Source organism: Schistocerca cancellata, chromosome 6 (assembly GCF_023864275.1).
Source record: "Schistocerca cancellata isolate TAMUIC-IGC-003103 chromosome 6, iqSchCanc2.1, whole genome shotgun sequence".
In the NCBI taxonomy this organism is placed as follows: domain Eukaryota; kingdom Metazoa; phylum Arthropoda; class Insecta; order Orthoptera; family Acrididae; genus Schistocerca; species Schistocerca cancellata.
The window spans coordinates 348,265,230-348,290,101 of NC_064631.1; the positions used below are offsets into that span (position 1 = coordinate 348,265,230).

General features: G+C 36.6%; 1 protein-coding gene across 5 annotated transcripts in view; it reads left to right on the top strand.

The window, feature by feature from the left end:
• Positions 1-1,369: 1,369 nt before the first annotated feature.
• Positions 1,370-24,872, top strand: part of LOC126190801 (ubiquitin-conjugating enzyme E2 T-like) — a 283,350-nt gene continuing 259,847 nt past the window's right edge. Inside the window, exons 1-2 of one of the 5 annotated variants that reach the window (XM_049931356.1) lie at positions 1,370-1,669; positions 1,751-1,820. In XM_049931356.1, the coding sequence (XP_049787313.1) occupies positions 1,561-1,669; positions 1,751-1,820 (179 nt within the window). In that variant the 5' untranslated portion in view covers positions 1,370-1,560. The remainder of the gene's footprint in view (positions 1,670-1,750; positions 1,821-24,872) is intronic. The other 4 variants (XM_049931357.1, XM_049931353.1, XM_049931355.1 and 1 more) reach the window with 4 other exon arrangements.

A 24,872-nucleotide genomic window follows, 5' to 3' on the forward strand; every position in this document is an offset into this window, starting at 1 on the left:
AGTCTGGATAATTTTCGTGAGATTAATGGTCTATGCGAAGCATTTTTTAGAAGAGGACATAGCAACCATTAATGCTTTAAAATATTTGCAGGCAAATAAGCAGAACTGCCCAAGAGCTCGAGCAAAATTATGTGGAAGTCCGATTTCAAGATTTTTTTCAGTTTGCCTTATTATTCAAGTGAAGCGATTAAATCTGAGTTTGAAAATTGTCTAAATGAAAGAAGACTGAAGAGAGAAGGTTTTCTTAAAAAAAACAGCAATTGGTTTTGCTGGAAATGTGGTTAAAATCTTAGCAGAAATGTGCAAAATGTAGATAGTATTATAGGAAGTAACAATTGGGGCCATAGTGTAATAGCAGACTTTAATGTTTCTACAGGTTTTCAGTGGAAAGAATTATGAAAATTAAACTAATATAAAGATTAACGAGTTTAAATTTATTGCTTCCTTTCACAAATCAGCTAAAAATAAGACAAATTAACTTATATTCAAGTACTGTCATATTTTGTTATCATATATCTGATTCTAGTGTTTAGTAGTCGATTTTGCTGTTTAAGAAACTCTGGTGATAAACAAAACGAAGTATAGTATTTACCGATTTCAAACAACGCTATGCAAAATCTTATCCTACCACGAGACTTTTAAAACGTTGCTTAAGGGGAAGTTCGGCATACCCTAATTTTTGGGATTTCCTTGTAAGCGATTCATTTTAAGTATGCAGACATGAAGAACGACTCTTTCAAAATAGCTCGTCAAAAGTGCTTTGTCTATTGAAACAGTCATCTTCTTATGTTGTACTATTTATTCTTTGCTAACTAATAATGGATTTCCAATGAATTAAGTCAAACCACTTGTTGCAAGTTACGTTTAATACAGGATAACAAATGGCCATCATCTTTTAGATTTGCCAGAGTGGAAAAATTGTTTTTAATGTGTTGTGCATTTTCATGCCATAACTGCTACAATTGCACTACATTTTATTTTTCGCTTTTCTAAGAAAGTTGGTGTTGCATTATTGTTTCTTTTATCTGCATGTGCTAATAGTAGCATAGCCCTTTATATGTCCAAACGATATGCCCTGTCATCTACCTTCGTTCTGCATCGTCGAAGTTCTGCACAATGTTTCGTTTCCATGTTCAGTAACTTTTGACAGTTGTTGAAAGTCGATATTTCGCTGTGTAAATGGGAAGCTATCTTTAAGTCGTTCTTGTGTGCATGTATTAAACGTACAAAAGCATGTATTGGAAAATAAATCATCTTTGTTTTTGATGATGAATGAGACGTCCTTTGTGCAAATCCGGCCGTTTATTTAATAACTAAGCGGTTTTGTCTTATGAATGGCTCCGGTTTGAGAAGAGTAGGCTATGCTAGTACGGTGGTGCGCATGCATAAGCAAATTTTCGTTGCGTTTGGGAACATAGCGCGACTATCTTGCCAGCAAATCGTTGTTAATTCTTTGATAACAGCGATGACATAGACTTTGGTAGGAGTGACAGATAGGAGCGGGAATTAGAAATTACTGTTGTGTCTAATGTGATAGTGTCAATACGCAATTTTGGTAATATGCAAAAAGCTTCGAGATTAAAACGAGAGCTTGAATTGATGGTGAAGAGTCCACCATCTGGTATTTCATGTACACTTAAGGATGATAACTTTAATGTGCTCGACGCAAGTAAATAAAGTTTCGTTTATTTTTATTTTACCGTTGCAAAGCGTATTGTTTGTGCCTTAATAATGAGGGTTTTTTTCCCAGGCATTGTTGGTTTGGAAGGAACAGCTTATGAGGCGGGAGTTTTCAAATTAGAAATTCAGATACCAGAAAAGTAAGTTATGAACTGTTCTGTTGTCAACTTATGATTTTTGCTGTTTGCTGATATTGTTACATTAAAATGAATGAGATGTTGGGTATTGTATTTTTCGTGTTATGTAATTAACACTGATGACAAATACGAGTAAATGCTTACATTTGTGTTATCAGTACATTGATCGTACTCGCAAATAGATTAGACAGTTCTCGTTCCATAGACCCAAAAATGAAACTTCAAAACTTAAAACAAGTGAGTAGAATACGCACTTCCTCAATCATTTGTCGAGAGGTTGTCAGTATACGTGGAAACATTACTGGAACCCTTAATATTTACAGAATTAATACACTGGAAGCCAGAGAAAATTTCATCAGATATATCGCCACGAAACTATGCATTTGTATAATACGCTGTCAGACTGACACAGTTATGCCTTTTTTTTTAAATCTGACCTTATCATACGCAAAATACCAAATCTTGGCTGATGTACTAAAATTGAAATGTAACTAACATTTTACTTAATCTTCTTCTTCAGTAGCTCTACAGCCCTAGGTGAGCCTTGGCTTCAACAATCTTCCTCAACACTTCTCGGTTATTTGCTGCTTTTTTCCACCCCCGGACTCCCATATTGCTGATATCCATTATTACCTCATCGATCCATCTTCTTCTAGGTCTCCCTTTTCGCCTAACTGAATGGATCATACCTTTCATCATTTTCTTTGGAATTCTATCCTCTGCCATTCTCTCCAAGTGTCCTAGCCATCGTATTCACTGTGATTTAACAAATTTTACTATGTCCCAGGCTTGTATTAACTCTTATAATTGTAGCGTTTTCTCCAGCCTTATTCCTCCCTTATTGGCCCATAGATTTTGCGTAGTATTTTCCGCTCAATGCTTCTTAGAGCATTTTTATTGTGTTCTGTCAACGTCCATACCTCTGAGCCGTATGTGATAACTGGGCGGACTAGGGAATTATATATTAGCAATTTAGTTTTTCTTGTAACAAGGCTACTTTTGAAAAGCTGCATATTTGCGAAGTAAGCTCTGTTTCCTGCTTGTATTCTTTCCCTTATAGCCTTTCCAATACCGTTATTTGTTATTAGGGCTCCCAAGTAGTTAAAAGAGGACACTCCATTGAAGCATTTCCCATTGATGTTTAGGTTTTTAGGGGTTCTTCTGGCCTCAGATTGTGACATTACCATATATTTTGTTTTGTTTGCATTTACTATGAGGCCAATTTTTAAGGCTTCTGTTTCCATTGCCCGGTATGTTTCTAGGAGTGTATTGGTATTTCTTCCTACTATAGCAATGTCATCAGCATATGCACATATCTGGCTAGTTTTCATAAATATGGTGCCTCTTTTGTTGATTTTATTTACTGCACTATGCAGGGCAATGTTGAATAGGACAGTGGAGAGACTATCCCCTTGCTTCACACCTTTATCAAAGTCAAAGCTTTCACTTGTTCTGCTAAGGACCTTTATTTTTGCTCTTGTCTCTGTCATTGTCAGTCTGATTAGTCTTATTAATTTAGCACATATACCAACTTCTTTCAGTACTCTGTATAGTTCTTGCCGATTTATGCTGTCAAAGGCTTGTTTGAAATCGATGAATAAGAAATGCAGATCTATATCATATTCATAGAACTTTTCCATCATTTGCCTTATCACAAATATTTGATCAGTTGTTCCTCTGCCCAGTCGAAAGCCACACTGATATTCCCCTAGTATGCCTTCTGCACACTTCCGTATCCTTTCATTTAATATACTTGTGAAGATCTTATAAGCTGTACTTAGGAGTGTTACGCCTCTATAGTTTTCACATGCTGTTCTGTCCCCTTTCTTATAAATGGGGACTATTATTCCAATTTTCCAATTATCTGGCATAGTTTCTGTTTTCAATGTATCTGATATTAATGTGTGCAGTTGCTTTATTACAGCCTCACCACCAGTTTTTATTGATTCAGCAATTATGCTGTCTTCTCCAGGGGCTCGATTGTTTTTTGACTTGTGCACAGCCTGGGAGACCTCTTGTAGTGTTGGCTTTCTTGCCTCATCGGTTTCATTGTCTACTTCTAGCTCCACTCTTCCCTCCTGTGAAGCTGTCTCTTCATCTTCTAGGCTGGTGCTTAGTGTATCTTTGATATATTCTGCCCATCTTCCCACTATCTGTTCTTCCTCCCTTATCATTTTCCCATCTTTACTGGGACAGGCCATGTTTTTGGTTGGAATCTATTCTTCATTTTGCCTATGGCATGATAGAACTTTCTTATTTCGCTCTGTTCCTTTAGTTCTTCCAGTTCTTGAAATTTCTTCTTATTCCACTCTCTTTTCTTTCTCTTGCACAGTCTGTTAGCTGTTCTCCTTAATTCTCTATATTGTTCCACATTATTTCTGGTTTCTCTCTGTAGCATTTTTGTTCTTGCCCTGTTCTTTTCCTCTATTGCTGACCTGCAATCTTCATCAAACCACTCCTGGATTCTTCTGTTCCTTCTTATGCCTATTATTTCCTCTGCAGCATCCTTAATGGCTTTTTCAAACCTGTTCCACCTTTCATCTACTCCTACTGTGGTCTCTTCATCGCTCAACTTTCTGCTTAGTGTTACTTGGTATTTTTTTACTTCATCAGGGATGTTCAGTTTGTCTGTATTCCATGTCATCATCTTTCCCATTCTGTTGCCTTTTGTTCGTGACAGTTTCTCTCTCAAGACTGATTGGTCTGAGTCGCAGTTTGGTCCTCTGCAGCTCCGTACATCCGTAACTAACTTGGAGTGGCGTGCAATCACTAAAATATGATCAATCTGATTGACTACTCCATTGGCTGCAGACTTCCAAGTACCCAGATGGATCCTTTTATGTGGAAAGCAGGTACTTTTAATAATCATATTATTCCTTGCTGCGAATTGGCATAGTAAGTCTCCATTCTCATTGTTTTCTTCATGTAGTGAATATTTTCCAGAAACTCCATACAGATGTTCATTCCTCTCTATTTTGGCATTAAAATCTATTACTAGCATCAGGTCATATTTAGGTACTGCACCGTATACTTTTTCCAAGTCTTCGTAGAACTGTTCTTTAATTATATCCTCTTTTTCCTCTGTTGGTGCATGTGCATTAACTATTGATATATTCCTAAATTTACCTTTTAGTCTGAGTCTGCACATCCTTTCATTTATGGGTTCAAATTCTAGAAATCTTTTTCTAACTTCCCTAGTTATTATAAACCCTGTTCCAAGTTGGCCTGTTCTTTCTTCTGGTCCACTATATACCAATGAGTACTCAGGTTTATCTATCTGCCCATTCCCCTGCCATCTTATTTCCTGTAGCCCTACAATGTCATATTTGAATTTTAAAATTTCATTGGCTATTTCTTTCATTTTTCCAGGCTGAAGCATTGTCCTCATATTCCATGATGCTACTGTTAGATCCTTTATCCGTTTCCTTTGCCGGGGTTGTGATACATGCTTTCCATCCAGTTTCCGAGGCTTCTGTTGAATTTCCGTAATATTCTTTTTTTACAGTATGAGGTTATTAGCCCCATGCCCAACCCCCAACCTGGAGGACCAGGATTTGTATGAGGTTTACTCCTCTAGGGAAGCTGGCTTCACTACGCCTCTAGAGCCCTCCCTGCCCTATGTTGTGGGACACACTTTGTCTGGCTCCTCTGTCGAGACCAGTCCGGCTTGGGAGATCCTGCCAGTAGCTATGCTACCGCCGGCATAGCTCTCGACTTCACCGAAGCACGCAAACCCTCCCGCCCGGCACTGAAGGTGCCTACTATAAGGCGGTGTTTCCCATGAGAGGGCATTTTACTTAATAGTCCCTTTTAATGTATTCATCAGTAGAGTAGAAAGGGTTGGCTGTCGAAAAGTTTTTCAAATTTTGTTTTAACTGTGCTTTATCTGAAACCCCAGTTTTGAATGGTTGGTGGCAATTTATTGGAAATATGGATTCCTGAACATTGGAACCCTTTTTGATTGAGGTGATTTTTAGGTCTTTATGTAGATATTTTTCATATTCCTATTATTGATACTATGTATTGAGCTATTGGTTGGAAATAGACAAACATTAAGTGCAACAGGCTACATTAAGGAATAAGCAGTGCTTAGAATATCCAGTTCATTGAACAGGTGTCTACATGATGTCTTAGAATTTAGGTACACCTCAAATGGGTTTTATTAGGCGCTTTTGCACTCTGAAAACTTTTGTTCGGTTTGACAAGTTACCCCAGAGTATGATCCCATATGACATAATAGGATGAAAGTATGCAGGGCTTTTTATTTTTTTATTTGCCAATTGACCATTCAGGATCATGCAGCAATTTCATTTCTTCTTTGTCTGATGTTTCCTGTTTCTCCAGTACTCCTTGATATGGACGCTGTGCTGTTGCTTCTGTTCATCTGTCCAGACTCCTTCAGTCTCTTCTTTGTTACTTCGACTTGAAATCGTTCCAAATTTTGAATCATGGTCCAAAATGTGTCCCTATTTAGCATATGAACTTCCTGAATGTTGAACCTTTCCAGATCTTTTGTCATTGTCTTCTTTTTCCACAGGTAGTCTAATATCCTTTTGGTTAGTCTGGTTTTTTCCATCCTGTGTAGTTGCCCTAGAAATGAGAAGACCTGATCTCTGAGATTTTCTCCACCTTCTTGTAGATGTCATTGTTGCGCCTGACTTCACTCCAACTTCAGTAGCTGTTAAAACATTTAACACAACACTTCAAGAACTAGGTGAGTCCCCAACTGACAAGTGAAAACTAACATCTAGGCATTACGCCAAATCAAAAGTGAAGAAAATCTCATCAATGACATGTAAACTTTTTGTTGCTCCTGAAACTTCATCAGATACTGATACTGATGAATCCGTTCTTGAAAATCTTAAAAGAAACTTTAAAAATTCTATAAGTAGAGCAAAAAACCTAATGATTCTTACAAGTTTACCTGAAAAGTGGAGTGTCAGGAAAATAATGAGGGAATTTAATGCTCCTAATTACATTGTTCGGCAGTCCAAAGAAATTTTGAAAGAGAAAGGTTTCATGGAAGGTCCAAACCCAAAACCAGAGAAGTGTTTACCAACAGAAACTGTCAAAACTGTCCATTCATTTTATGAAAATGATGAAGTTAGCAGAGCAATGCCAGATATTAAAGATTGTGTGACAATTACAGAAACAAGTGGAAATAAAACAAAAATGTTAAAAAGACTTATTTTGTGTATCCTTAAAGAAGTTTACAAGAATTTTAAAGACAAGTTTCCTAACATAAAAATAGGTTTCTCTAAATTTGCTGAGTTGAGACCAAAACATTGTGTATTAGCTGGCCGGAGTGACACGCACACTGTCTGCGTGTGCACAACTCACCAAAACATAAAATTAATGATAGGAAATGCCAAACTAAATATAGTAACAAACAACAGCTTAAACAATTATAAGCAGTGCGTTGCAAAAATGCTTTGCAAGCCATCATCAGTTGATTGCAACATGGGGAACTGTGAATACTGCCCAGGAGAAACAGTCATACGTAAAATTTTAAAAGACTATTTTCATGAAAACTTAATTGAACAAGTTCAGTTCCGACAGTGGATGTCAGTTGACCGATGTAATCTGGAAATTGTTCAGAAAACTTATGAAGAATTCATAGATTTATTTTGTAGTAAGAGGTCGACTCGGCATGACTAGATTGCCAAGCAACAACGAACATTCCTTAACTCCACAAGAGAAAACCTTATGGAATCTGAATTTGTTGTCATATGTGATTTTTCAGAAAATTATAGTATAGTTCTACAGGATGAAGCTCAGAGTTTCCACTGGACAAGACAACAGATTACCATTCATCCTTTTGTTATATATTACAAACAGGAAGACAAAATTGAGCATATGAGCTTTGTCATTGTTTCTGATTGCCTGGAGCACAATACAACTGTGATTTACACCTTTCAAAAGAAGCTAATTTCATATCTAACAAATAAATTTCAAAAGATTCCAAAAAAGATATAGGCCTACTATTATTCTTACAGTTCTGCCGCTCAGTATAAAAATAAGAAAAACTTCCTGAACCATTGCCTTCATGAGGAAGACTTCAACATAAAAGCTGAGTGGCACTTTTCAGCCACAGCACATGGGAAACGGTCTTGTGATGGAGTATGGGGTTCATTAAAGAAACTGGCAGCTCTTGCAAGTTTGCAAAGGCCATACCAAAATCAGAACCAAATGCCACGAGATCTATTTGAGTGGGCAGTAGATAATATCACAAATGTTGATTTTGCATATTCCACTCAAGAAGACTACGCTGCTTCAGAAATATTCTTAAATAGCTGACTTGAAGAGGCATTGACAATCAAAGGAACACAGCAATTTCACGCTTTCATTCCCCGCACTACATCAAAATTAATAGTCAAATACTTCTCAGGTGATATGCAGAGTTGGGAGAGGGAAGTAACTACATCACCAGACAAACTGAAGTTACAAGATGTATCAGGCTATGTCGCCACTGTATATGGCAGAAACTGATGGCTTGGGTACATTTTAGAAAAACACGAAGAACTTGATGAAGTGAAAATAACTTTTCTTCATCCATGTGGACCAGCTAAGTCATTCTCTTATCCTGCACATGTATATGCCCTGTAGGTGTCAGTTGTGGATGTTCTCACAAAAGTGAATACATTTACTCTGACAGGGAGAACATACATTCTTAATGAAAGTGATGTAAACAAAACCCAGTCAGCTTTATTAAAATGTAATATGTGAAGTTCCAAGACAATTTATTGGGAAACTGCTTTCAACTCAAAACTTAATTTTTGTCTCAAGTTAGTGTTAATGTATATTTTATAGAAAGTTGTTTCAAAATTATTGTTAGTACCTATTGTGTTAAATTTAGCTTTGTACAGATACCTGTTACTAAAAAACAAGCATTACGTATTTAATTTGTTTAATAGTTCCATTTCAAACATCATGGACCAGAACTATTATGTAAATACTTGTGCTTATTCATACTTTATTTCAGTTTGTAGTTAAATGCTCAATTTCTTGTTTTTGTTATATCGGTTAATATACTGTTAGTGAAGTTGAAGTTGTATGAAATTAAAATAAGCAATCAACTTAATTATAAAATATGGTGATTAGTTTTGGTTTAATGAGGTGATGTTTTGATATTTCTAATACTTTATATACTTACCTTTCAGTATATTTTAACCCTAGGACTCACTCTGGGGTCATAGGTGACCCCAATCATTTCTACTATGGATAAAATAATATTTCTATTTCTTGTAAGAATCCAGAATTTTATGACTTTTACCACACAGTATTGTAGTTCTCTCACAAAAATTTTTAGAGCACTTGACGCAACATTTAAATCAATAATTAACAAAAACTACTGTTGGGGTCAATTATGACCCCAGATAGAATATATGTAACATTCATAGAATGTATAGATTATCAACTATCAATCTCTTTCTTACGTATTTTGAGTTGGTAACACTGAATTCAGGTGTTATTCAGATGTTACTCAGAACTAACCTCAAACTGGAAGTTCGTTTGTACGTTTGTTGTTGCAGTGTAATTTCAGCATGGATGGAATAAGTTTTGCTCCTGGCTATAGTGTAGAACAAGCTATGGAAGACTTATTTCATAGCAGTAGTGATTCAGAAAGTAGTGACGCCGAAGATGATGGAACAGAGACACAGGTAGACCAAAGTGATGAAATTTGTTTACATGAATTAGAAGAAAATGATATTCTTGCTGAAAATGATGACAGTGGAGAAGATGAAAGTGCAGTACTGGTAAGCAGGGGTCGGGATATTGCATGGAGTACAAAAGAACCATCAATTCGTAGATTTCCAGTCGGCAACATACAACAATTTTCAGCAGGTATTCCTAGTACAGTTAGTGTTAGCTCAGCTGTTGACTGTTTCAGGCAGTTTATTTCTAATGAATTGCTGGATATAATAGTTCAGTACACAAATCAATGAGGAAATCAATTGAAAGTGTCTGGAAAATTAGTTGACTGGCGTGATACAGACAGATGCGAGCTTCTTTCATTTTTAAGCTTGCTGATTCTGTATGGTGTACAGAAGAGCCGGGGGAAACCTATTGATGAATTTTGGGACTCTGAATATGGCACTCCTCTATTCCGTGCTACTATGTCGAGGAGGTGATATCAGGACATTCTGCGTTCACTTTGTTTTGACAACCGCATCACAAGACTTGAAAGGAAAGAGAGGACTGGAAATAAGGCTGAAGCTGTACAGGAAATATTTGATTTGTTTGCCGTGCAATGTCAAACATCATTTATACCTTCCAGCAACATTACTGTTGATGAACATTTTTGAGTATACAGAGGTCGGTGCAGTTTCAAGGTCTACATTCCTTCAAAGCCAGGAAAGTATGGCATCAAGATATGGTGTGCAGTAGACTGTGAACAAGGTTATCTGACAAATCTTCAAATGTACACTGGAAGGAGTGGTGATGTGAGAGAAGTGAATCAAGGCAAGAGAGTGGTCTCTGATTTAGTGCGTCATCTGGCTGGCAGTGGTAGGAATGTTACCACTGACAATTTTTTCACGAGCTATGACCTTGGCCAAGAATTGTTGAAAATGAAGTTGACACTTGTAGGTACTCTACGTTCTACAAGAAAAGAAGTCCCAAAAGAGTTTTTGCCTTTGAAAACTAGGGAAGAATGCACTACCAGATTTGCATACAGTGGTAAAACGCTATTAGTTTCGTATGTTCGAAAAAGAAATAAGGCTGTGCTACTCCTGTCAACACAACATCAATCATTTGAAGTGCCCAAAGAAAACAACTTGAAACGAAAACCAGAAGTAGTGTTGTATTACAACTCAACAAAATCGGGTGTTGATAAGCTAGATCAAATGAGCTGTTACTATTCTGTGAAAAAGGGTACAAAACGTTGGCCATTAGCAGTATTTTATGATCTTGTCGATCTAGCTGCACTCAGTGCCTACAGACTCTTCTGTGTTGCTGTTGAAAAAACAGAGAAACGTCTTTTTCTAATTAAGTTGGCCAAAGAAATGGCAAAGCCCCAAGTGGAACGTCGTTTGAGTTTACCACAAGCAAGGAACAAGGATATTATTAGCAGTATCAAACGGTGTGGATTTGATGATCTGTTAGACAATGGACATCCAGACGTAATACCCAACAATCCGAAGAGAAAGCGAGGCAGATGCTCCATTTGCCCCCGATCAAAGGACACAAAATACAGTTCAACATGCAAAAAGTGTAACAAATTTGTTTGCAAGGAACATTCTGAAATAGTTACTACTTGCAAAATATGTGCAGATGACTATGGTACAGATTCCGGTTAGAATTATGTTTCCTGTTGAGTTGTTCATCACATTTTCTGTAAATTTGAAGCCATTGTGAAACATTTATGAGTGAAACAAATTATGACTTAGAGTAATATGTAATTACTCTGCCATATGTAATTTAATTCTACTATGTACATACCTGTTAAAAAAGCTGTGAAATGTGTCTAAATAATAAATAAAATGTAAACAAACAATATTAAACGACAGTACGTTGTTCTCTAAATGATTAGTACACACAGTCATTTATATATTGATTGGGGTCATGTATGACCCCAGATGGAGTACTAGGGAAATTTTAGCAGAGTGAGTCCTAGGGTTAAAGAAATTCCTGTTTGTTAAAGGTCAATTTGGTCAAACTAGGGCCGTGAGTGAAAAACAGAGTCCAGAATAATTTTTTTTAACAATGAACCCATCATCATCCCAGATTTATATTTTACCATGTGATTTACAATAGTATGAAGTAGTTATGGAAATATTTTGAAAATTTTCAATTATGTACTTTTTGTAAAAAAATTAAAATTAAATCAAAATATTAATTAATATTTTGAAAAAGGTTATTAATTATAGCTATGTTTTGTTGTATATCCCTGGAAAGAGCATGCAAAATGACACCTTTCCCAGTTCTCTAGCTCAATTAGGGCAGCTCCTAGGACAATTCAAAAGAAGTCCATTCACACATTTTTGGCTGGTTTTTGAAAAGTTTACATAGCCATATTTCAGGAATGGTTTGAGATAAAAAATTGAAATTTGGTATTTTTCTTAGTCTCAGTGCCCACTAGAAGTATACCAACTTTCAGGAAAGAGGGTGAGGTAAAATAGGTGTGTTGATTTGACATGGAATGACTCAGTAATGGAAAGAAGTGAAGTTTCTTAAATAAGGGCTTGCATGAGCTTCTTGAGGCAGTGCATTTTCTATGGCTCTTAAAATTTTCTTTTGGCATATAAAACAACTTTTGTTGGCAGATGCATTTCCTGAAAAGATTCTGCCTGGGTGAAGGATACATTTTTTTTAGTGTCTCTTTCAATGTGCAACAGAAAGACTTTTGATAGTATAACAAATTATATTCAGTTAAATTGTAATGTATTTGGCATGTTGGATCCATCTTAGATCTTCTTGGATCCATATTTCAAGAAATTTTGTAGAGCTTACATTTTGAAGGGTTCTGGTAAACAACTCTGTCTGGTGTTAGTGGACATATATTTTGCACTGTGTGTAAGTGCGTTTTTTCTGTGTTTATTATTAAATTGTTTCCAGAAATCCAATCTAATGTGGGTGGTCCACTTTTTAATCTAATGCAGTAACTCTTCTCTCTTTTATCACATTTGTGTCATCTTAAAATTTTATGTAATTATGGGGTGGACTGGTTGGTTCAAAGTTATTTACAAAGAGTAGAAACAGAATTAGTCCTGGAATGGAGCCTTGTGGTACACTGTACTTAATGCTCGGCTTTTCTGAGCAGTGGTACTTTGTCTTGTTCCCTTCTTGGATAGCAAGCTCAAGTACTAGCTCTCTGTTTTGGAGATACGATTTTATCTATTCATAAGCTGGGCCCCTAATAACTACAGATTAAAGTTTCTTAAGCAAGATGTTGTGATTGATGACATCAAATGCTTCAGAGAGTTCTAGAAATATGGCTGAATTATCCTCTTTGTGTCTATTGCATGTAAGGTTTCATTTAGGAATGCAGAAATAGCGGTCTCAGTAGAAAATTAGAAGGAAGGTCAGCGTTGGCCATAACTTTGATGATCAGTGCTTTAGCATACAAATTAAAGCTTGTAGGCACTGGTGTCTAGTTATTAGCAGTAACAGGAGCTATGAAACTACAGCGGAACAGATTTCCATAATATTAAACAGCTAATGGAGAAGTCAGCTGTGATAACTGAACTCACAAAAATTGCAAATCACAATTTACAGTGTACTCCCAGAAATTATTGTGATTGTTTCATAGCTTCTTTTACTGCTAATAACTAGACACCAGTGCCTATGAGCTTTAATTTGTACGCTAAAGCGCTGAAGATGATCTTTATGTGATCGAAAATCAATTTTGCTGTTAATAAATAATCAAAAATTACGGCCAACACTGACCTTCCTTCTAATTTTGTTAATCCAATGGTTGTTGTGCACACAGCACTCTATGGAGTTGCCAAAGAATAAGTCTCAGTAGATTTAGATTTTGGTAAACCATGTTGTGTATTTGAGAAGTAATTATTTTGCTCTATGAAATTGGTTAGTCTTTTATAATAGTTTTTCAATTATTTTGGAAAAACTAGATAGTAGTGAAAATGGGTCTGTAGTTTGATACTTCTGTTTTTATTCCTTTCTTGAATGGTGGTTTTACTTTTGCTGCCTTCAGTATTTCTGGGAACACCCTTCCTGATGGTGAACAGGTACAGATGTCACCAAGTGGCCTGGTTATGAGGGGAGCATATTTCTTAAAGATGTAGTCAGGTATATTGTCAGTACCAACAGAGAATTTGGGCTTCAGTTCTTTTATTATAGCAAGTATTTCCTTTTAATTGGTGGCATATCGAAAAATAGATTTATTATTTATAGTACGTTTGGATTGATGTGTGTGAGTACACTATAAATTGTGATTTGCAATTTTTGTGAGTTTGGTTATCACAGCTGACTTCTCCATTAGCTATTTAATATTATGGAAATCTGTTCGGCTGCAGTTTCTTTGCTTGCAATATTCCATATGGCTTTCATCTTATTGCTGAATTTTTTATGTATGTGTCTTTCGCTAATATTTTGGCTTGTGCGACAACATTTTGAAGACCTTTTTATAGGTTTTTTAATAAGTATATTACATTCTGGTGATGTGAGCTATTTGTACAATCTGTGTAGTAATCTTTTTTTGTTTGAGGATACCAGAATTGATCCATTTATTTTTTTGTTTTCCATGTGTGTATTTTCCACTGTGTTGGAGAAAAACAGTTCAAAATAGGACAAGTTACTGATGAAGTGATTATATTTTCCATCTGTGTGTTTGCAATTATAAATCCCTTTCCAGTTTTCTTTGCTCAAGTAATGAAGAAGGTGCTTTAGTTTTCATAACTGCAGTTTCTACTGGTGGCTGTTAGGCAGTGTGTAAATCGCAGCTCAGTTTCTGTACTCAGAGTGAGTTTTTGAGCCGTGTAATCGAAGGTGGTAGATGAAGCCTGTGTGATGAGAGTTTGATTTCATGTTAAAAGTTTGGAAGAGATTCAGTAATTCATTATTTTCTTTGGTATCCTTTGCAAAGTCAGTATTAACCACATAGAATAATTCTTCTGTTTCTTTGTGTTAGCCTGTTAAGTGAATATAGGAAATATTTGTCACCAGCTGGAACTCTTTATAAACAAATATTCGCTAGTTCAGTGTCCACGATCTTAACTCCTGCTAGCTCTACACCATTTGCCTTCATTATTTCAACAGGAAATATTATATTTGCAAAGTTTATATTATTTCTTATGAATATATGGCTGCAGCCATGTTTAAGAATTTTTTTACACAAATAACCACCTAGCAAAAAGTTAGATAGGGGCACAATATGTAGCTTGTCCTCATCCTGCCAATATTCTGTGAAACACAGTAACGATGTAATTTTTAATTCATTTTCTAAGAGGATTTGGATTTCACTTGTTGTACTAGTTGGTGATGACGCATTTTAATGAAAAAGAACCAAGTTCATATTTTTGTATTTTACTTGTGTCTTTAAAAATAAAATGTTGTGACTTATCTGTGAGTTGGCAGGCTGATTTTTCATGTTATGTAATTTTTTTTCCTGGCTTGAAACCATAAAAAATTGTCAATGCCACAGATGTATTTTGCCTTTGGCTCGTTCTTCAGCTGGTGGTGGTGGTGGTGGTGGTGGTGGTGGTGGTGGTGGTGGTGGTGTTGCTGCTGCTGTTTCACGTATTTCTGGTGTTTGCTCTTCAACAACTACTGTGCTGTTCTGTGAGCTGCATACATTTGGGGTGTTCACTTGCATTAACAAATCTCGCTGACAGCATACTTCCCATTTGAGTCTCCAGGTAACACACACATCTTGTCCATGAGAGGTATGACTCCTGTATCATCACATTGCAAATTTGAAATTTTATTCACTACATCTAAAGTTTTTGTTACTATAACATTTTTTCCAAGTTCATTTAGATGAAAAATGTGTGTTGTGTGGAAACTTTTACTCCAATTGATTTTGTTCACAAACTGTACATTTTCAAGCCACCGGCAAATATTTTCCATCTCTGTATCTGCACTTTCAATTTCTTTGTTCATACAGGACCATATTCTCAAGTCGTAACGATGTGACACAGTAACGTTTTTTCCTCTCAGCTCATACAATTTTCTTTTTAACGAAAGTAAGAGATCCAGTTTTTCATTCCTTGCTACATCGTTTCATCCCGCCCGGAAGACAGAAAAGTCCTTTTTGCTCAATGAGGAAATTTTTTCCTGACTCATTGACATGGCAGCGCTGAATTTCACTCCTGGCATTATCATGCAATAACAGTTCTGACTGCTTGTCTGCCGAAATTTGGTGGCTATATTTCACCCTTAGCTGTCTGCATACAGTTCAGTTTTACATGTACTTACTGTTCGCAGCATACTGATTTTCTGTCTACATTTACTGTGCACAATGTCTTGTTTGGCATTATTTATTTTGTCTTTTTTGCTAACACAAGTCAATAATGTTTCAGGTGAACAGCTTATTGGTGGCAAATTTTTTGAAAGCACCTTCGCATATGATCTTTCACTTAACCGCGGCTGAAATATTCCGTGTTCTACTTCATTCACAAAGTTGTTTTGTTTTCCTAATTGTACAGTCTAACTGTTAACAACAATATCACATTCCATCGTAGAAAGAGTTTGAAAGTGATTTTCGTGCACTATATTGATGTTCCCTTCACAGTTTCCTTTACCCCATATTATTTGTTCACATCTTTTGAACTTTACTTCCGTCCAGTTCTGCGACGAAGTTGAACTTCCATGCCGCGATTTTGCCATGTTCAGTACACTTGTTTCTTCTTTAAGTTTCTTGATATCGGTTTTCAACAAACTGATAATAAATTGTAAACTTCACACAAGCTTTTTGAGTTTTGTTATTTTTTCCTTACAAGTGTCACAGTTTTTCTTTTTTAACAGTGTAATTGACATCATTTCGCAGAGCCACACATCGAATTTTTATACTAGCCACCATCATACATCTGAAATTTGTATTGCAAATACAAACTTGTTTAGGCATTTCAGCAATACTGTGGTATGCCCTTCGCAACTGGACTGCATCATTTATTTGTTTATTAGACAACCATGTCCTCAAATCATTTTTTGTTCATTAATTTTATAAATGAGTTCCATTATGTGAAGTAGGGAAGAAAATTATTATTTTGTTGTGCTCTAAAATCCCATGTGCTAAGAAGGCTTCACGGACTATCAGAAAGCTTTAACTGTTAAAGAGTATGGAGGGTTTCCCTGGACATCATAGTATAGATCGTCAAAGCAGATATCTTTTAACGGTATTGATGTAGAATTTCATTAGTTAACAATCTTGTTTCATATTATAACAAGGGAAATGTCTGTTGGGAAAGGAAGTACATCTGTTATTTATATAAATGGGGTATTGTAGCTAATCTGTGAAGTTGCTTCCTCATTGCAGGAACATCGTGTTAACTTACTTCCTTCTCGTACTGTGCGCTGGGTGTAGATCCAGTTACGAAAAAGGTACGGTAGTAGAAATCTCACATGAATTAAAGGAATAGCTTCCTGAACTGAGCTTACCATCACAAGTTATTCAAAAATATTGTTCTTATTTATGGAAAGTGCATTTACACTAGTAATGCTTCACAATTGCCAAATGTGTTTGGAAACTGGGGTATGCTGAAGAATAGGATATAACCTGTTGGCCTTGAGTAATGTCATATCAAAGCCAAAATGATATATCTGTAATCTTTGAAAACAGTCATTAAAGAGTGTTGAGTGTTGTTATCCACCATACATAGATCAGCTGTAGGTGAGTGGTTGCCATAAATTTGATTTCATTCAGTGCTTTCAAAAACTGGAAATTTTTTAAAGACTGGACAAAAGCATAAAGGCCAATAAACAAGTTCTGACCCATTGTGACATGACAGGGTGTAAGATGCAGGATACAGCCAGAAAGGAAAGTTCAGAGAAGACCAAGAAGGCCTCTTTGCTGGTTGGTATTCGTGTAAGGGGAATATCAGAACTGGTAAATAAATCTTTGAGTGATGGTTACCAAGTAACTAGTACATTTCAAGCCAAGTGGCATGTTTAGTGATGGCACCTGTGATAACAGTCGTATTCATCTCCAGTTTAACCTGACAGTTGCAACTGCTCAAAAAACTGGTTTCTGAAATAACTGATTTTCATTTTTATTTCTATTTTTCTGATGATAAACATAGCAACATAACAAAGATGGAACAATTATATGACTCTAAACTTTTGCATTATATGTGTAAAGATACCTAGAATAAAAAATTTTGCACTTTCCCCATTGATTTCAGTTAATACCAGCTCACAGGCAATGTCTGTATTTCTTTTGTGTCATATTCATAATAGCTGCTTGATCAAAAATGGCGTCTGTTCTTATGGACATGTCCCAAGAAAAGACACCACATACACTGGTCAGTCAGAACATAACCACCACCCACCTAATAGCCAGTATGTCCACCTTTGGCATTGATAACAATGGCAGTGTGCGGTGGCATGGAAACAATGAGGCCTTGGTAGGTTGCTGTAGGGAGTTGGCACCACATCTGCACACACGTCACCTAATTCTCATAAATTCCGGGGAAGGGGGTGATGAACGTAGACTCCATGTTCAGTCACATCCCAGATGTGTTCAATCGGATTCAGATCTGGTGAGTTTGAGGGGGGGGGGGGGGGGGGGTTAGCAGCACATAAATTGGAACTTTTTACTGTGTTCCTCGAACCACTCAGTCACTTTCCTGGCCTTTGACACTTTATCTTGTTGAAAAATTCCACTGCTGTTAGGAAACACGATTGTCATGAAGGGATGTATGTGGTCTGCAACCAGTGTACAATACTCCGTCGCCATCTTGCACGAGCTCTACTGGACCCATGGATGCCTACATGAATGTTCCCAGAGTATAATGGAGTCATCACCAGCTTGTCTCTGTGCCATAGTAAAGACGTCAAGGAGCTGTACCCCTGGAAGACGACAGATTTGCCCCCTCTCATTGGCATGATGAAGGTATCAGGGTTCATCCGATCATGCAATGCTCTGACACTGCACCAACATCCATTGCTAATGGTAACGTGCCTGTTTCAGTCGTAGTTGCTGATGTCATGGTGTTAACATTGGCACACACATGGGTCGTTGGCTGTGGAGGCCTGTTGTTAGGAGTGTTCAGTGCGTTGTGTGTTCAGACATATGTATACTGTGCCCAGCATTGAAGTCTGATGTTAGTTCTGCAACAGCTCACAACTTCACCACGTCTGGTTATGGTTTCACCACTTGTTGAAGACACCACAGCATTCCTCAAACACCCAAGAAGTTGTTTAATTTCCGAAATTCTCACGCCAAGCCTCTGGACAGTCACAATCTGCCCTCACTCAAACTCAGCTTGTGCGCCTTCCCCATTCTACATAGCACACTCACTGATACTACATGCATTGTATGTGTATCTGACTAGCAGTCACACTGCTATCACCTGGACGAGTTTATATCAATAGTAGGTCGGTAGTCTTAATGTTGTGACTGATCAGTTTACAAATATTTTTTACTAGTAACTATTTCAACTGCAGCTGTGGTATAATAATCAATCTACAATCTGTCTACCAAACGATTTGCCCTTAAAAACGGTTTAGGGGACACAATGAAAATCATGATAAGGTGAATAGTGTTTCGTTTCGAGTGGTTACTTGTGGTAACTACTGCTCCTGCAAGTAGCCTCTTCATTTGGATTCTAACCATGACATGTACGACATAACTTAGTCTGGAATGATGCTTCAGTCATATACAAGATTCCTCACTTGTGAGTCACTTTTTAGCTCTGAATTAAGATGTTACATGTAACACTTCATCCACTCTTATGACACTACTCAAGAGTGTGACAAGGTCTACACAGTATGTTGAGGAGCATGCAGTTGAAAAGAACTAGTATAGCTATCAATTTGTAATAGCAGTGGTGCAGAAACAAGTAATGTTTCTTTATTTCCATTTCTTTGAAATATTGGGGTGTTTTAGGAAATGGCAAGAGCGATCATAGCTATTGTAGTAATGATCCCAACAATTAGAAATGAGCAAAAACCACTTGATATGAGAACGAGTAAAGTATTGCTGAAACAGTAATGACCATGTTGTCATTCACTACCCAGAAGTAATGATACTTTCCTTTTTGGAATCTGAGCAGAGGGAGTATGCCAGACTTGTCATTTGTAGCCCAAAAATGTTTATTGTTGATAGGAAGTTCTGTGCTGAGGGATTGAAATGTTCTTTGAATCGTACTGTTTCTGAAAGGAGTCGACTTACAGATCAAAACATTATAGAAAGAGTATTTATGAACATATTGGTCAATTAAAAATGGTCAGTGGGTTCATTAAATACTAAAACCTTAGCTGTTGTCAATTAATGTTTATGGTAAATGTTATATTGTGCCTACTACATAAATTGGTCATTTGAATTTTCTGAAAGAGCATTTGTGGTTGTGGCATAAAAAATTAGAAACTTCTTCAAATTTTTGTTAAAAAGCAAATAAATATATCTAACTACAAAATGCTTTTCACGCAAAATAATCACAGAAAAATAATACTAAAAATTTTATACAAGCTTGTTATTTGTCTGCCGTTTTTGTGAAATAGTTAGAGAAAGGAACTGAGGCAATAGTAATAAATTAAAAACTTAACTAGCAAGTCATTGTGTCTAACTAAAATAGAAAGTAACTTGTCAAGTCTGTATCTACATAATATGCCTTTATCTGTTTGTAGCCTTTGGAAATGGACAATGTAACATGAAAAATAGAGTTCTTCAACCTGTTTTCATCCTTTAGTACTGACTATTCATAATGTCCAAAAAGTTGAATGATCATTGATTACAATGTGATTTTTGAGCAGAGCTTCAAAAAATTTTGATTTTATGTGGTATTCAACCCCTCATTCCTTTTTGAGATTAGCAGTTCTTTCAGACGTATCCCAAAGAAAAGAAACCTCACATATGTATATACATATTTGTATGCACACCAGGCTTGAACTCCTACTCGAATCAGTGAAATGCCGCGAATAATGAGGATAATGGGCAAGGACCACTATATTAGTAATGTATGGATAAGTTGGGAAATTGGGTCTGATGGGAGGTGTGCTACAGTAGATTGTGCAGTTGCAATGTCCAGGTGGCTTAGTGGTCAGAGCAACTGCTTAGTAAGCAGGAGACCAGGGTTTGAATCCCGATCTGGCCCAAATTTTCAACTTTGCCCATTGATTTCAATCAATGTCCGTTTAAGCCAATGTCTGTATTTCCTTTGTGTACTGGCAAAATAAAATACTGCAGCTTGGACAAAGCTATAGGTATTAAAGAACACTTATTTACTATCTTCCATCAAAATATCAGAAGCTCCCCATTTATAAAAAGATTAAATTCTAACATCCATACAAGAAAATGAAATGGCCGATGGCTCACCACCAGATGTATTGTGCATATCGGAACATGACATGAATCACTGAAGTTGAACTATTTCATCTACATGAACGCAAGCCACTATTATACTGCAGTATAACCAGAAGGAAAGGGTGTGGGTGGCAAAAGGGACTATGTATGCAAAAAGTGAAGTCTAAGCCCTTCATGTTGAATGTTGGGTTGAACAGCTCTTTGAATGCTGTGCCAAGATAGTTAATCAGCAAACTCACAAACTTGTAATTCTGACAGTTTGCAGCCCAACATCAGGAAGTATCATGAGCTTCATAAAGCAGATGAAAGTTTCAATAACATTTGCTAATTTATCTGAAAAATCATTTTGTGTGGTGACTGCTGTTGATTTTCCGTCAAAGTTCTGTCCAAGAGCACCTAGAGTTCCTGACGTCTGATTTAAGATTATTTGCCAAAGTAAAATTTCCATTGAGAATTGAAGGAATTCTGCAACAGCCCTTCACAACTGTTTGTTTGAGAAGCTGTAAAATTAATGGTCGGTAACTAACCTGACCATGACAGACAATTGGTAACAATAAAATATGCAGACTAATTTGCTTCAAATTGTAGAAAGACAGTATTTAATCCCAGAATCGTAAATAATGGCTCAAACATGATGTTAACAGAGAAATTACTGGAAAAATCATTGCAAGGCATTTATAAAGCAGATAGCGTGAATGGAAAACTTAAAACTCTTTCTTGAACATATTTGTACAGAATGTGTACTCTTGTTTTTGCTTAAAACAAACAAGTATAAAATTAAACGGAATTAAGTCTATTTGATGGATAACTATTGTGGTTCAATTGTTTTGATTAGTGGCCCTAATAATATTCAGTCAAGTTTCTTCTGCTGTTTGGTGGAATTGTGGTGATTTGAGAATGTCTGTGTAAATTCTAGAACCACTCGGCCTTCCACCATCTCGAACTCACGATATTTTACTCGAACTCATGATATTTTAGATGTGAGTGGGAAAAAGGAACCCTATCTACTTCACGTCACTGTGTGTGTGTTTGTCGTGAGGAGACTGTAGACACGGGTCAAACAGCACCGACATGTACTTCGATCCATGGAAGTCGCAGTGAAAGCACACAGGAGAACCATGGAACTTCTGTGTTATTCTGTTCTGTTTTGTAATTCGGACTATTGCTAGTGACAAAACAACAGTTGAATTGAGAAAGACTTTTAAGTAACTCTTAACACAGACTTGATAGAGCCAAGACATGTTTGATTTCTGTAGCTGTTAAACCAATTTTGTTGCAAATGTATCTTAATTGTATCTAATGTGAGACGACACAGGTGACTTATAAGCAGTCTAATATTTATGTGAGAAACGATAATTTTGTAATTTGTGGAATTTGAAATACACAGAGAGTGAACTAAAAGTATTCTTAGAGTACCTACTTATTTCACGAGTGAAGGGAGAGTCTTATATGTTCCTGTAACTAGCATCATTCTTTGGAGAAGAAGTTTTCAGAGGTTGATGTAGCCGGCTATCCAGAGAAGATCGGCTGTACATACCAAGTAAGTCGACTCGCGTAAAAGAAGTGGGAAGGTTGCTGTCCAACTTCACACATTCTTGCGATCAAAAACGTTAGAATGTGGTGACCAGTGTGAAAGGACCGAAGGGAGAAAGGAATTTTGAGATGAAAATGAGGGAAAAAGCTGTCAAGTGTTGCCATAGCAACTGAGCTTAACAAGTCAAGAGAACCATTAAGAGAAACTGGATTATGCCAGAGTATCTGAAGGAGAAAATTTTGTGAAGGCCAATAAGGGAGAAGTAGTGAGAAAGTCACAATGTGAAAAACTGGAGAGAAGATCTTGACATATTAGACTAAGAAAAGATATGCCTAGAACAATACGACTAAGATGATCTGGTGTGGGGAGCATACAGCCGTGGAAACCAGTCTTCATCGAACGCTGCTGTTCACAGGTGCTGACCTGCCGTCGCATCTGCTCACCTACACTGTGAGAAGTCTACACCGGGTGTGCGAAAATCAAAACTTTATTACCTTAGCAAGAAGTGATACGAACTATTGAGTGAACTTACCAGTGTAGTTATTATACTTAAAGTTAATTTTTTAAATGCTCACGAGGTCTAAAGCTTGTAAAATCATGAATAACATTCAGCAAGTTGGAGAGACTTTGGAACCAGCCTTGGCTATGAAAATTACCAAAGAAGGCCTGACTGGTCTGAGTTGGTAAATCTATCAAAGTTCAGAGTATACAGTTAGGCTAAATGAATTCTTGATTATGTGATCAAAGTAAAACTTTAAATGCGAAGTTAGATGACCAGAGTCCACAGTCAAATGCTCGGAATGAAACTCAAGGAAAGAAATAGGTTTGATACATTCTAGTTTAAATGCTCAGAGTGAAGTTCTAAATAACCAGAGTGAAACCTTGAATAGTCAAGCAACAAATCTAGGTTTATTAAATGCCAAAGTTGACGCACAGAGTAGAGAATTTAGTATTCTATGCGAAGAAATGGGTACTTTAAAGACTGAATTTGACACCCTGAATAGTAAAGTTGAAAATTTGAAATTAGATTTAAAGAATGAACTAACTAATTCTTTGAACATTCATGTACATCAAATGCTTACTGACCTCAACCAAAAACAGAATGAGGATTTTCAGGATCTGACACAAAGATTGGAATTGAACATTGAGGATAAATGTCATAGTGTGGAATCAGAGATTAATTAAACGTTCGGATCATTGGAAAATGTATGTTATGTTAAGTTTGATGCTGTAAAGCAGAGTTTGCATACTTTAAAAGTGTGCGTTGATAAGCAAGATAAATTAATGTCAATAATTCAATCGCAAATTACAGGCTTTTATACACAGGTAGATAATGTAAAAAAAACCTTCAAAGAGAAACTAGCGAACTCACACATCATAAATGTACGTAGTTTGGAGGAATAGGTGAAGGAAATGATAGACATCGAAAAGTTGCCGCGAGAGTAACCTCCGGCAGGCAACGTATCGCCTATAGTTTCTTCTGAATTTTCAGATACTCAAAAGGATATAGATGACTTGTGGAAAGAATTTAAACTTATCCAGGATAAAATAGACAAGAGGATGACTTCTCCTTACGTGGTATTGATTAGTGAAGTGATGAATGATTTACAATGGGGGGCCAATTCCGGATTATCCAGGCAGTTTAAGCAAGATGGGAATGTACATCTGACGCATATATATATATTTTAATATTCGACCAGGCTTTGCCAAAGAACTGGGAAGATTCTGAAAAGATTGAATTTGTTCTGAGGTACCTTGTAGGGGAAGCCTCAGAATGGGGTACTGTAAATATTGAGAACGTTTCTTCTTGGGGAGACTTCCAGAAGTAATTTAAAGAGAAACACTGGTCTGCTAGTGCCCAAGATAAATTAATATCAGATTTGTGGGACCTGAAATATTACAATAATATATGGAGTACTATGAGAAAGTATTTCGACTGGCATCTAACACGGGTGAAGTACTGAGATAAGCTGATAGAAGAAGAAGGGTTAGTGAGAATTTGAACAAGATGATTACCCATTTATGCGAGGAAAGATATATTATGTTGCGGTTGGAAAACAGTAGAAGATTTGTTGTCCTTCGTAGGTGCACTGGATGCATTAAATAAGGACCACAATGAAAACTTACACCAAAATGGAACAGTGGTAATAAGTATGTTCAACAATCCACAACCTATCATAGCAGTAACCGTGGAGACTTCTGAAGGTAACATATTTATAGACTCAGAGAATGAAGTATCACTCGTCACCAACTCATTCTTTACTTCACTACAGACTAAACAGCACTTACCGCTATTGCCGGTGACTGGAGTTTACGTAGTCGGTATAACAGGAAAGAAGAGTAAAGTTGTGAAACACGAAACCCACGTGAACTGCAGCGTAGGAAATATCTCATTTTGTCAAACACTTTTAATAGTAGAAAATATTAATAGAGATGTATTACTTGGTTTAGATTGGTTATTAGAATTTAAAGTCATCGTAAACTTTGAGGAGAATCTTCTTTGTTTTGGTAAAAGGAACCGTAGATGCTGGATACCGTTTGTGACAGATAGCTACATTGGTAAACAAACAGCGGAGTGTCAGTGCCTGCGATTAAT